This window comes from Macrotis lagotis, chromosome 1 (assembly GCF_037893015.1).
Source record: "Macrotis lagotis isolate mMagLag1 chromosome 1, bilby.v1.9.chrom.fasta, whole genome shotgun sequence".
NCBI lineage: Eukaryota > Metazoa > Chordata > Mammalia > Peramelemorphia > Peramelidae > Macrotis > Macrotis lagotis.
Genome location: NC_133658.1, coordinates 40,033,138 through 40,047,063, shown reverse-complemented (window position 1 = coordinate 40,047,063; position 13,926 = coordinate 40,033,138). Strand labels below are relative to the sequence as shown.

Below are 13,926 nucleotides of genomic sequence, written 5' to 3'. Positions count from 1 at the left end.
TGGGTACAAAGAAAGGCAGAAGATGTTCCTGCCCTCAGGGAGATCACAATCTACTGAGGAAGACTAGCAGCAAACAACAATGGACAAACAAGCTGTACCTAAGACAAATAGAAAATAATTAAGAGCAAAAGCACAGGAATGCAGAGGGCAGGGAAAGGCTTCCTGCCCAAGGCAGGTGGAAGGAAGCCAGGGAAGCCAGGAGGAAAATCCAGAGGAAAAATTCCTGAACCCAGAGGTGGAATATCATATTGGGACATGGGCAAGGAGGGCAATGAAGGATACATGGAGCTGGAGAGAAGGCTCAAGGACTTTGCCAGGGTTAGTTATACAGTTGTTGGAAGGAGGATTCATTAAGTACACAGAGACAAAACAATGAAACTGTTCCTATCCTTGGGGAATGTTAGGGACTGCTGCGTGTGTGTGTGTGTGTGTGTGTGTGTGTGTGTGTGTGTGTGTGTGTGCTGTAAATTATCTTCACCTGGTATCCTTGAGCACCAGAGCCTTATTTTGGTGAGTGCCACTGGAGTGCATTAGGGACTTAGGGACTGGAGAGGTTTGGTTCAATAAACCGAGACCTGGGAGTCTCCCAGGGAGATACTTGTCTTCCACCCCTCCAACATTTGCTTGAGGGAGTCCAGAAAGGGACTCAACAGGGGAGCTTCATTCTACTGGGTCTCCTAACAGTAAGTCTGGAACATTTTTTGCCATACCACACACAGGGTGAGAGGGGAGGCAAATAAAGCAGGCTTAGGTGTAAAAAGTTCACCCAGGGAGGAAAGTGAAGACAGGAAAGGAAGCTGAGGTGTGATCAAGGGCTAAGAAAAGCTCAGGCCAGACTAGAATTCTAATGGGGTGGGGGAGCAACTGGGAGGATTTTTCTGGAGAAAGCCCAAAGTTTTTTTTAAAAAGGATAATACTACAGATCAGAAAATTTTCTTCCTTCCTAAACTTCTAGATGATTCAGTAGACAGCGCAGTGTAAGGAATCAGGATGACCTGATTCAAAACCAGCCTCAGACATTTCGTAGTTGTTCTCTCATCAGTAAAATGGACTGGAGAGGGAATGACAAATCTCTCTGCCAGCAACCCCAAATGGGGTCACCAAGAGTTAGACACTACTGAACAACAACCTTTTCCTAAAGGAATTAATCCCCCCAAAAGAAAAATCTTCAGATGGGCTGGCTCACTCTTATAATACCTTTTTTTTTTTCCAAAGGCTTTAGGTAAAATGTCTAGTTTTGTTTTTCCCCCTCTTCCTATAGCAACTCTTGGGGATTTAATTATGGTGACAAAGCCTTATATCAATTTTGCAGAGATTTGAGCTAGAAGCAACTTTTTAAAAATAGATGAGGGAAGTCAGGGTTCAGGAGGATGGTTACCTCCCCAACATTAGAAGCTATTCAGTGCAAAAACTGGGCCAGGCCCCAAATGTCCAGGGCTTCAAGTCCTGTTAGTACACTAGAGTGACCAGCAGATGGGGCTACAGAGCAGTCAGGCCAGTCAGTTTTTTCTTTTCTTTTTTCTTAAACTTCTTCCTCCTGTATAGGAAAGGAACAAAAGAATTGTTTCCAGATCTGATTTTCTTCTCGCAGGGGCCCAGGCCAATACCTTCCCTTTGGCCCTTCCTCTATCATGCTACACACACACACACACACACACACACACACACACACACACACCCCTAATGACAATATAACAGTGTCAACTTGGTTTGTGTTCACGAGTCTCTCCTGCCATCTTAGGAACATACAAAATTATGAAGAGAAGGAGAACTATCAAATGTCCTCTTTAGCTTGTAGCATCCCCAGTGGGGGGAGGAACCCAATGTTTTGGCTGGACAGGTACCAGCATGGGGGGGGGGGGGTCTGTCACATTCTAACCTCTTAATTCATCTTTTCTGGGTGCCGCTGGCATCCCCCATTTCGGCCTTTCCCAGCTTGAAATGAACACACAGAAGATGTAACACAGAAGCCAATATGATGGATGATGGGATTTAACTAAATCATAAATTATAACAGAAACAGCTCAAGAATAAATAAATAAGAGGCTGATAGAAGACAAAAAGGGAAGGGGCAGGAGGAAGCCCTCCCTGCCTCCCCCAGTTCTTTGGGCTGAATTCTTGGCTCTGGAATTTGCTTGGCCTACACAACGGTCCCAAGGGTCTGAATCAGGCTGACCCTGCGGCTCCAACACTGACCTTGCAGGCCTGCCACCTGCCCCTCGGTCCCCTTTTCAACTGCCCACAAGCCCGGGCTGCCTTGGAACTGGGAGGGCACCGTCTCTCCAGGGGTACAGACCCCCGGATGCCGACCCACCCCTCTCCTCTCATCCTCCTGGGAAGTCAGTCTGATCTCCAGGAAGCCCCAAGGCTCCCCGAGGACTCCTCCCTTCCCCCAGCTTGGGCTGTGCAGGAGGGCTCCCCATTCTGGACTATGCTGGGTCGGGGTGGAGGAGAGGCTGGGTGCTTCCAGCATCCCCCGGCTCCGAGGCCTCGGTCCGGTCCAGCATCCCCCGGCTCCGAGGCCTCGGTCCGGTCCAGCATCCCCCGGCTCTGGAGCCCCGCGGCGGAGCTCTGGAATCCGGATCCTAGAGCGAGCCCTCAAGGTCGGGGAGCCCCGCTGCTGCTGGGCCGGGGCCAAGGTCAAGGCCGGCAGCCCCCGGAGGCTGGGGTCCATCATGGTTGCCGTGGGTGCACGCCCGGCTGGGGGGCGCCTCCACCCAGCGCCCAGTCACCCCGACTCGCCGGTGCTCTGGGCAGACTCGCGTCGTCGCCCCTCCGGAGTGCCCCGCGATGCAGGAGGGGCCCGCGTTGCAGGAGGGCCCGGCTTCTGCCCCGCGGGTGGCGGAGCGGGTGACCCGTGCCCGCCATCACCGTCGCAATCGTCGGCGCTCATCCCTGCTGCCATCTCTGTGGGGGGGCACCGCCGGCCGGGGCGCCCTGGGGGTGCCTCAAGGATGGGGGCGGGCCCCCAGAGCTCTGGCTCAGCCCCCAGTCCGGGGGCACAATTACCTCATCCGACCCCCCCCCACAATCACCCCGGGGGGGGCTGCCGTTGCAGGGACCAGGGGGCCGAGGCGGTAGAAGGGAGCTATCGGCTGGAGGCGGGATTAGAACTCGGGTCTTCCCGGCCCCTGGCTGGCTGCCATCCCAGGGTGGGCACCGGCATGGCCGCGTGGGCACGGCTTACGGCTGATACATTTAAAGCCGGAAAAGACTCGAGTCGAACTCAAAAACAACTCGCGGGAACTGGTCGTGCCGCGGTGGAGGGAGGATTTGAACTCGGGCCCGCCGGCCGGCGCGCCGGGGCCCGGGCAAAGCGACCGGACGCCCTAAGAAGCGGGACGTACGTGACGTAAGCGACGCGGCCGCCGGCGCTGTTGCCAGGGCAACCGGAAGGGCTCCCAATGACGTCCTCCGGGCTCTCCTCCCGCCCGCGGCTGGGATGAGTCACGAGGCTCGGAATGTCCCTCCCCCGGCATCCGGGGCATAGAGCGACCCAACTCGATTTCCCCCCCCCGTCTGTCCCCCTTGGTTTCGCCCGCGCTTGGCCCCGCGCTGACTCCAGACCGTACCTCTCGCTCCCTCAGATGGGGGGGACGAGCCGCTCGCCTGCAAGTGGACGAGCCTTCGGCTGCTCTAGCCGTTGCGCCCGGCAAGCTACCCCTTCCCCCCCGGGGCTTCTTCCTTCTTGAAACGGCGGCGGCTCCCTGCCCGGCCCGCGCCACGGCGCCTTCGCGCACAGCCTACTCCCCCCATCCGGTTGGTACGGCCCAGGCGCCCTTCTCGCCTCCCGCCCCGCCCCCCCGGCTCGTCCCAAGATGGCGGCGCCCTTGTTCGGCGGGCGCTGCGGCCTGCGGGTGAGTGCGGGCGGGGCGAGCCCGGGCGCGGGGCCGCGCGCGGCCTCTGCGGCCCTGCCTCACGCTTCTCCTCTCCTCTCCCCCGCCAGGTGGCCGTCGCCGGGGCCCCGGAGCTGCTGGCCGCCTGCCGCGGGCTCCACGCCACCGCGGCTTGCTGCAAGGTGAGGCGAGGCGGCGGGGCCCCGGGAGGGGGAGGGGCGGGGCCCGGGAGGGGGAGGGGCGGGGGCCCGGGAGGAGGAGGGGCGGGGGCCCGGGAGGGGGAGGGGCGGGGCGCGGAGCTCCAAGCCTGAGCCTCGGCCCCTCCCCAGAACCGCGCGGCGCGGGTCCGAGTGGGGAAGGGGGACAAGCCGGTGACGTACGAGCAGGCGCACCCCCCGCACTACATCGCGCACCGCAAGGGCTGGCTGTCGCTGCACACGGGTGAGTGGGGGCGGGGCGGGCGGGGGCGGGCCTGGGGCGGGGCGTGCTGGGACGGGGGCGGGGCGTGTTGGGCGGGGGCGGGGCCGGGTTGGGCCGGGGGCGGAGCCTGGGAGGGGCTGTGCCGGGGGAGGGGCGTGCTGGGCGGGGGCGGGCCCGGGTTGGGCCGGGGGCGGGGCGTGCTGGGCGGGGCCGGGTTGGGCCAGGGGCGGAGCCTGGGCCGGGTTGGGCCGGGGGCGGGGCGTGCTGGGCGGGGCCGGGCCCGGGTTGGGCCGGGGGCGGGGCGTGCTGGGCGGGGCCGGGTTGGGCCAGGGGCGGAGCCTGGGCCGGGTTGGGCCGGGGGCGGGGTGTGCTGGCCGGGGCCGGGCCCGGGTTGGGCCGGGGGCGGGGCGTGCTGGCCGGGGGCGGGCCCGGGTTGGGCCGGGGGCGGGGCGTGCTGAGGCTCCTCCCCCGCAGGCAACCTGCACGGCGAGGACGGCGCGGCGGAGCGCACGGTGGAGGACGTGTTCATCCGCAAGTTCCTGCGCGGCACGTTCCCGGGCTGCCTGGCGGACGAGGCCGTGCTGAAGCGCCGCCACAACGAGCTGCTGGTGTGCGCCCTGCTGCTGCGGCGCCTGCCGCCCGCCAAGCTCTACTTCCTGCTGGGCTACAGCGAGGCGCTGCTGGCCGCGCTCTACAAGTGCCCCGTGCGCCTCTGCCTGCAGACGCTGGCGGCCAGGCCCGTGTACAAGCGCCTCTAGCCGGCCGCCCGCGGGGGTCAGGGTCGAGGCCGGGGGGCCCGTGGCCCATGTCCTGTTACAGGCACGTTCGTCAATAAAGCTTTGAGCCCCCCCTGCGCTCTGGTCTCCGAGGAGGACCCGGCCCTGTGACGCGAGCAGACGCGGGGGCCCGGGGCCCGCCGGAGAGCCCAGGATCGGGGATGAGCCCTGCGTCCCCCGTAACCAAACACTCCAAAGAAGGACGGCTGAGCGTCATCCCCCGAAGCCTCCGGGTCACGGGCGGCATCATCCGGCCAGCCCAGACTGGTGTCCGTGCCAGCCTCCGAGACTGGTGACCATGCCAGCCTCCGAGACTGGTGTCCGTGCCAGCCTCGGCTTGTCGTGAAGAAACTGACGTCACAAATGGAACGTTAGCCTTGTCCCTCTGTCCTGCCTCCGACCCGCAGTACCCTGAGCCTTCCTCCCTCCTGTGTCTCCCCGTCTCTCCTTGCGTGTCCCGCTGGGCTGCGTGAAGGCAAGGCCGGGCCCCCCCACCGAACAGGAGCCTTCTCCCTGGACCTGCCCAGAGTGAGAGGATTCCTCAGTTGGTGGGAAGCGCGGGGAGATGCCACTCGCTTCCTAGCAGGACGGCAGCGATAGTCAGCAGGGAAGGGGGCAGCCCTTCTGTAATCAGCCCCCGCACCGCAGGACCCAGAGTGTCCCCATTTCCTCTAGTGGGGGAGTGAGTGCGGTCTTGGGGGGAAGGAGCGCTCAGTTTGGAGTGGGGCTGAATTTGAATCCAGGTCCTCTTCCTGTATATCCTTAGGCAAAAAATGTTTTTCTTTTCTAGGTCTATTTCTCCATCTATAAAATGAGAGGCCCATGCAGCTCTAATTTTGTAATGAGACTCTTGGGAGAGTCAATTGGTCCTTTGTGGAAAGGAGAATAATAGTGTTTCCTATTTTGCATGATTTTTTTTTTGTCTTTTTAGCAAGGATTTGGGTTAACTCAGAGTAGAAGATTCCCAGCATAGAAAAGGCCAAGGGATATAAAGGCTAATCAACCTGCCCAGGGTATCAGAAACAGGTTTTGAACTCAAGTTGAGATCATCACTGTCCCCTGCATCTTGCTGCCTCTCATGGGTCGTACATGGATCCCTTCAAAAGAAAGATGTTTTATTCTTTGATTTTTGCAAGGCAGTGGGGTTAAGTGGCTTGCCCAAGGCCACACAGCTAGGTCATTATTAAGTGTCTGAGACCAGATTTGAACTCAGGTTATCCTGACTCCAGGGCCACTGTGCTATCTGACTGTCCCAAGATGTATTATTCCAAGCAAGAAGGGTTGTCCAAGGAGATGATAGCCACTTAATTAATGAAATAATAGTCGCTAATCCCCCTGATGAAGGAACCAGTCCATCTTCCCTCTGAGATTGCCTCTAGTTATTTTATCAAATTAGCCCTATTCCCTGCCCTGGTCTTCCCACAGTGGCCTTTATACACCAATGAACTGACCAAGTTGGCAAGACTTTATTGTCTCTGGCCTAAGATGGAATGGCCAAGGCCTTATTTGTTGCCAAAAGAAAGTCCTAAGGCCTTACTTACATGGCGAAATTGAAGGCAAAGCATCATCTTTGCTCAAAGTGGGAGAAAGATGATATTTTCTATGGGGCCTCTTCATTTTAGGGCCCCAGTATTCCTGATGCTTCCCTGCAGGGGGCAGCCTAAACTAGGGTACCATTCCAATGACTACACACATGAAAAGGGCACCAGGTGCATAGGTACTAGCTGTCTGTCGTGAGTCACAAAATCAAGACTTAGAAACGGAAGGGACCTTAAAACTCAACTGAGTGCAAGCAATTCCTTGTTGCTTTTAAGATTCAGTATGAATCCCTCTCTTTGCTGTTTAAAGCCATTTTTACAAGCTGATTTTACATTATTCCTCTCATACTTGGCCTTCCTAACGCATTGCCCCATTCCCTCTTCCCCATGGATGATACTGGATCTCTCTGTTTACCTGTTAGTCCCCCATATTTAGAATGTCCTTCCCTCCTCGGGCTCTTGGAAACTAGTTTACTGCAAGGCTGGGCTTCCTTCTACAAAAGGTCTTTTCTGATTCTCTAGTCATTCAATACTACCTGCCTCCCCCTCCCATCATCTCCCAAAATGAATCTGATTTTACTGATCTATGTATATTTACCACTTTAGCATTTTGTAAACTTTTTGAAGGAACTAAGTCCTTTTTGTCTCTATCTTCAATGCTTAGCATTTTACCGATCACCTAAAAAAATGCTGGTTAAATTGAATCTAATTCAGTTTCCTTATTTTAGAGATAAGGAAACTGAGTCCCAAGGGAGGGGTTAAGTGACTTCTGCACAATCACATAAATTCAGAATTGGATTCTAATTCCAGATAGCTTGTAACACCCAAATTCAGCTCTTATACCATGTTGCCTCCACCCACTAAGGGACAGGCATGGTGCCCACTGGCTGGTAGCAGCAACTCTATGGAAACAGAAAGAACCAGGAGGTTCTAAAGAGCTGTTTTGAGTTTTTCCTATGGTGGTGTCATTTCTGTTTTGGCAGATGCTCAACCCTGGCACCCTGCTGTATTTACCCTCTTTTGGATTGGCTAGAATGAAATAAAAAAAAGTGTTTTCCTCTCCTCTTGCTGCAGGATGATGTTCTTGTTCCTACTTTTTCCTCCAGAATTTGTTTTTCTAGTCCTAGAATCCTAGAGTTAGAAGGAACCTATTAAAATTGGAGGGAGAAGGCGGAGACTATATCCAGTGGTTCCTACTTCGTCACTGTCCATTCTCCCTAACCCATTTTGATTTCTTTTTCATCTCTAGTAAAAACTGTTCTCAGAGAACCCCAAAGATTTCCTCATGGACACATCATAATGATCTTCACTCCTTTCTCCCTCCCCATCCTCCAGATTTTATCCTCTTGGATTCTACTGCAACCTTCAATATTGTTGGCCATTTTCTTCTGGAGACTTCCCATCCTTGGCCTCTGAACTCTTTTGTTCTCTTTTTATCTCTTGACCATTATTTCTGTCTCCCTGGCCAGGCTTTTCTGATCCTTTATTTGTTATTTCCCAAGAGTCTAGCTTTGCTTTTCGTCTTTCTCTATTTTCTCCCCTTACTATCATAATCACTTCCATGGCTTTAAACTACCAGCTCTATACAGATGATTCCTAAATCTCCAGCCCTGAACTCTGTCATAAGCTCCAGACCAATATTGCACTTAAAATGCATATAAGGATAAGTCTATAAGGACTCTTTAGTTCCAAGGAGACATGTCTATATGAACATCCCAAGTGCAGCTCATATTCAACATGTCTAAAACGTAGCCTATTTCCTTTCTTTCCAGATCTACTCCTTCTGATTGATTATCTCTGTCAGGAATATTCCCATTCACCTAGCCTTCCAAGTTTGAATCTTTAGCATCCTTTCTTACTTTTCCTTTTCCCCTAACCTCCCATACCATTTACCAAATCCAGCCAACTCTACCTCCGTTATTGTTGATCAAATAGTCTGTGACTTCACTCATGATTTCTGTCACTTTTCTGATCAAAGGAGACCTCTGGACTCATCACTCCCCTGACATGCTGTCTTCTCTTTGCATGTCATAGTATCAGAAGAAGGGCAAACAACCATAACAAAATGAAAGCTTTCAAGGGTCAGGGCCTGATTTGCTTTAACATATAGGAGACATGATAACCAATGCTTTTAAAAAATTCAGTCTATTCAACTTATATCTTCCAGGCTTCATTTACTGCCCCTCACCTACCTTTAGCAGCCAGATTTATCTTACTAATGCCAGAACTGGCCCTTATGACTCCCATAACTCACTACAACTCTTCCAACTCCATATTGGGAGCAGTTGGGTGGTGCTAGAGTGACCAGAGCACCAAATCTGGAAGCAGAGACTCATCTTTCTGAGTTCAAATCCAAGCTCAGACACTTATGGGTAACCCTGGGCAAGTCACTTCACCCTCTTTGCCTCAGTTTCTGGTGAAGGAAATGGCAAACCACTTCAGCATCTCTGCCAAGAAAACCCCCAAATGGGGTCACAGAGAAGTAGAATACAACTAAATGACAACACAGTCCAAATTCCCTAATTTTCAAAACTCTCCACAATCTGGCTTCACCCTGCTTTCCTCCACCTTGTTTCCTTGTTCTCCTTCCACTCCCTTCCACATATTCTACATTCCTTCCTAGCTAGGCATCTTGTTGTCCTTTGTACATTCCCACCTCAGTGCCTTTGCCTATGCTTTCCCCTACCTCTGAGCAGCTAGATGGGACAGTGGGTAAAACCCTGACCCTGAAGGCAGGAGGACCTGAGTTAAAATGCATCCTTCTTTGACATTGGTATCTAATCTCTCAGCTATTTTGGTACTTTTACACATGCTGAGCTTAACATCAACTATTTTAGAAGATGTGGACATAGGCTGTAGTGGTGGGAAGCACTGTATCAGGAGTCAATGCCAGCTCTGCAACCAAGGAAGTTTTTCGGTGACCTCAGTTTACTCATTTGTAAAAGTAAAAGAGTTGGACTAGGCCATTTTAAGTCCTAAGATTTTTTAAAAAGACAAACCTAATCCCAGATTTATAGGTTTGCCTTTCAATTGCCAAACTCTCCTGATTGCCTCATTTCCTTCCTTAGCCCCTGCCTCTTACCCTGTGGGGAAGACGGCTGCCCCCAAGAGACAGGGCCCTCCTTTTCCTTCCAGTGAGTCACAGACTGGACAGGCCCGTGGGCAGCTTGGCTCCAGGACAGGGCCCTCCCTTCCTACTGTTTTTTTTTGTTTGTTTTTTTGTTTTCTTTTTTCCAGTGATCAGTCCCAAAACTTGCTTCCCATTTTCCCCCCTCTACTCCTCATTTACCCCCCCTCCTATAGTCAAAGAATTACATGTGCTTGTTTTTTTCTTTAAGAGTGAGGTCCTTGTGGGAAGTCTGCCAGGAGACTCATCTCAAGGTTTCTCTGGAAGTTCCTCAGTTTATGAGCTCTATTCTCCTTTAATCCTCTCTCTCTCTTCCTTTGCTCTCCCCCTCCCTCTTTCTCTTCCTCTTTGTCTTTCTCAATTTCTTCCTACCCCACTACTTCCTCTCTCTGTGACTCTCCTTTTCTCTCTTCCTCCCTCTCTGTCTGTCTTTGTCTGTTCGTCTGTCTGTCCGTCTGTCTCTCTCTCTCACACACACACACACACACACACACACACAAATACACACACATACACAGAGCTGGAAAGTCAACTCTGCGGATGACTATAGACACCAGCAACCTGGTTGGTCATTTTCAGTGTTTTTCCCTCAGTGATAATAATGATGATGATAATATTGTGCCTGCTATGAGCTAGGCACTGTACAATTATTACCTCATTTGGTCCTCACAATAACAAAGTGCTGTTACTATCCCCAGTTTAAGTTAAGTGTCTTGCTCAAGGTCACACAGCTAGTGAGTGTCTGAGGTTAAGATTTTCACTCAAGTCTTTCTGACTGTTTTCCCTGAATCTACCCACACTCTGTCTTCCATTTAGATACAAGCACAAACAGGATCAGATTTTCCAAGATGTCTTGGCCAAGCATGGCTTTGTGTGTTCCTTCATAGGGTGAAGCTGATACAAGGAACAAATCTGTAGTCTTCACCTCATTGGGATTCTACTCTAACCTGGGAGATAAAAGAAAAGTGATTCAAAAATCTCTGGTATCAGAATCATTGATTTGAACTGGAAGGGTCCTTGGAGGTTTCTGAGTCCTTTTTGGATGGGGAAACTGAGGCCAGAGATTGACTTACCCAAAGTCACACAAGAAAGAAGTGATGGAGAGAGGACCTGAAACACTAGTCCTTGGGTGTCATGGAAAGGAGGCAGTAGATTTGCCCTCCTCTCTTTATCCCAGTCCCCTCTTGCTTCTAAAATAAAAATGCTGATTTCACAACCACCCTTCTTAACCCTTTTTCTTCCAATGGGCCACTTTCCCCCAGACACACCTGGTTTGGTTTGTGAAATTGGTAATCTCTGCCCTGTGAATATCCTTTGGCATATTTCTAGGATATAACACAGTGGTTATCACAGAGTTGTTGTTCAGCCATTTAGTCTTAGACTTTTCATGACCTGGACTATAACACACCAGGCCCGTCTATCCTCCACCATCTTCCAAATTCTAAGTTCACATTTGTTGTTACCATGTCACTATCCATCCATCTCATCCTTTACTATCCCCTTTCCTTTTGCCTTCAGTCTTTACCAACATTTAGGCTTTCCCGAATAAGTCTTAACTTTTTTTCCAGTAAGTCCTCATGTGGTTGAAAAATTGAAATTTTACCTTGAATGAATAGTCTCAATTAATTTAAGTGTTGACATTTAAGATTTAATCTCCTTGCTGTCCAAGAGACTCTCAAAAGTCCTCCAGCACCACAGTTCAAGTGTTGATTCTGCCACATTCATCTTTCCTTATGGTCCCACTCTCACAACTCTACTGGAAAAAAACCATGGCTTTGACTGACCTTGTCAGCAAGGTGTTATCTCTTCTGTGCAGTCTATATTAACTAAAACTTTCTTTCCAAGGAGCAAGTGCCTTTTAATTTCATGACTGCAGTCACTGTCTGCAGTGATCTTTGAGCTAAGGATATAAAATCAGACATGGCTTTCATTTCTTCTCTCTCTATTTGCCAGAAAGTAATGGGAACAACTGCCAAGATCTTAAGAGTTTTTTTTGATGTTACGCTTGAAGCAGCTTTTACACACTCCTCTTTCACTCTTACCAAGAGGTTTCTTAATTCCTCTTCACTTTCTGCCATCAGAGTGGTATCATCTGCCTGTCTCAGAGTGTTGGTATTCTTCTTGGCAACTTTAATTCCAACTTTTGATTCATCCAACCTGGCACTTTGCATGAAGTAATCTACATAAAAGTTAAATAAATAAGGTGGCAACATACAGCCTTGTCATATTCCTTTTCTAATCCTAAATCAATTGGTTTTTCCATGCTTGATTCTAATGGCTGCTTCTTGGACCACAAACAGATTCCTCAGGAGATAACTAAGATGATCTGGTACTCCCATCCCTTTAAGGACTTGCCACATTTTGTTGGGAGTCACACAGGCAAAGGCTTTGGTATAATCAATGAAGCAGAAATAAATGTTTTTCTAGATCTCCCTTGCTTTCTTCATAGTCCAGTGAATGATGGCAATTTGGTCTCTAGTTTCTTTGCCTCTTCAAATACCAACTTGCTGAATCTACTTCCTTTTCATCTTTTTTTTTCCAGTTTTATTGAAAGTTTCTGATCTTTTGCTCTCCCAAAAGAACTTTAGTAGATTCAACAGTATCAGACCTTAAACTATATCATTTCTTTTTTTTTTTTTTTTGGTAAGGCAAACGGGGTTAAGTGGCTTGCCCAAGGCCACACAGGCAATTATTAAGTGTCTGAGACCGGATTTGAACCCAGGTACTCCTGACTCCAAGGCCAGTGCTTTATCCACTATGCCACCTAGCCGCCCCTTATATCATTTCTTAAAACTTTAATTTTTTTTCGATTACATCCAAAGGTAGTTTTCAACATTGATTCATTTTCAAGGTTGAGTTCTACATTTTGCTACTAACTCTCCCTTCGTTCCTACCATGATGACAATCTAAGTTGTATATGTACAATTGTGTGTTTAACATATTTCCATATTAATCATATTGTGAAAGAGGAATTAGAACTAAGGGAGGGGGAAAACCATGAAAAAAGAAAAAAGCATAGGAGAAATTTTTAAAAGTGGACATAGGATGCTTTGTTCTTTATTCAGAATCCATAGTTTTTTGTGTTTTGTTTTTTTGTTTTTTTCTGGATGTGAATGTCATTTTCCATAACAGGTTTCTCAGGATTGTCTTTGATCTTTGACCTGCTGAAAGGAACTATTAGCATCATAATTAATTCATCCCACAATGTTGCTGTTAAAATATACAATGTCCTCCTGGCTTAAACTATAGTATAAAAAAGGCATTGGTGAACTGTTAAAGGGATAATATTGATCATTGTAAATTAAAATTTTCTTCTATAAATAAAACTTATATAGTCAAGAATAGAAGGAATACAGAAAACTGGGATGAAACTTTTATAGACAGTTTCTTAGATAAGATGTGATTGGGTTGGAATATTATTGTGTAGGAAATGATGAGTTGGTTGATGTAGAAAAACATGGAAAGATTTGAACCTATGAAGGAAGATGCTAACCACCTTCAGAGAAACAGATATCAGGTAGAAATAAGCATAGTACCAAGAAAAAAAAAGCATAGTATAGTCTTACATATATATGTATGGGTGTTTATGTGTATATATAGGTGCATTTATAGATAATTATGTATATAATAATATATTACACATGTATATAAATACATACCATGTTTAATTGTAGTTCTTTTTAGGGTGGGGGTGAGAGGGAGAAGAAAATAAAGTTTAAAAAATGTACAGCAGAAAACAAGAAAATCAACAAGGAAGCAAAGAAGGGACTGCTTTGTAAACAATGTGTTGTATTCATTATATAGGTTTTCTTAAAATGGAAGCTTATTGTTTTATATTAAATTATATGGTTTGCTGAGTACATGGCAATTTTTTTCTTTTCTCCTTTTATATTTAAGTATAAAATTTTTAAAAATATAGACTGCTCTTCTGGTAATTGCTGAAGCCTAACTTATAGAATCTTTTTTTTTTTAGATTTTGCAAGGCAATGGGGTTAAATGGCTTGCCCAAGGCCATACGGCTAGGTAACTATTAAGTGTCTGAGGCTGGATTTGAACTCCAAGGCCAGTGCTCTATCCACTGCGCCACCTAGCCGCCCCTCTTTTTTTTTTTTTTAACAAACTTTATTATAATTGTAGGCAATGGGGTTAAATGACTTGCCCAAAGTCACACAGCTAGGTGATTATTATGTTTCTCAGCTGAGATTTGAACTGAGGTCCAAAGTGAGCTC

At 49.3% G+C, this 13,926-nt stretch overlaps 1 protein-coding gene across 1 annotated transcript; it reads left to right on the top strand.

The window, feature by feature from the left end:
- The first annotated feature begins 3,792 nt into the window (after positions 1 to 3,792).
- Positions 3,793 to 13,717, top strand: MRPS24 (mitochondrial ribosomal protein S24). Its single transcript, XM_074198395.1, has 4 exons — positions 3,793 to 3,857; positions 3,947 to 4,018; positions 4,166 to 4,277; positions 4,731 to 13,717. The coding sequence occupies exons 1-4, from the start codon at positions 3,819 to 3,821 to the stop codon at positions 5,012 to 5,014; spliced, it is 507 nt and encodes a 168-aa protein (XP_074054496.1). The 5' UTR covers positions 3,793 to 3,818; the 3' UTR covers positions 5,015 to 13,717.
- The last annotated feature ends 209 nt before the right edge of the window (positions 13,718 to 13,926 follow it).

What these genes read in the sequence shown, in the direction of transcription:
- MRPS24 (XM_074198395.1), top strand. Translation starts at nt 3,819, where the DNA reads ATGGCGGCGCCCTTGTTCGGCGGGCGCTGCGGCCTGCGG. An exon ending in GCGGGCGCTGCGGCCTGCGG is followed by an intron (nt 3,858 to 3,946) that starts GTGAGTGCGGGC and finishes CTCCCCCGCCAG; the next exon opens with GTGGCCGTCGCCGGGGCCCC. An exon ending in CTGGCTGTCGCTGCACACGG is followed by an intron (nt 4,278 to 4,730) that starts GTGAGTGGGGGC and finishes CCTCCCCCGCAG; the next exon opens with GCAACCTGCACGGCGAGGAC.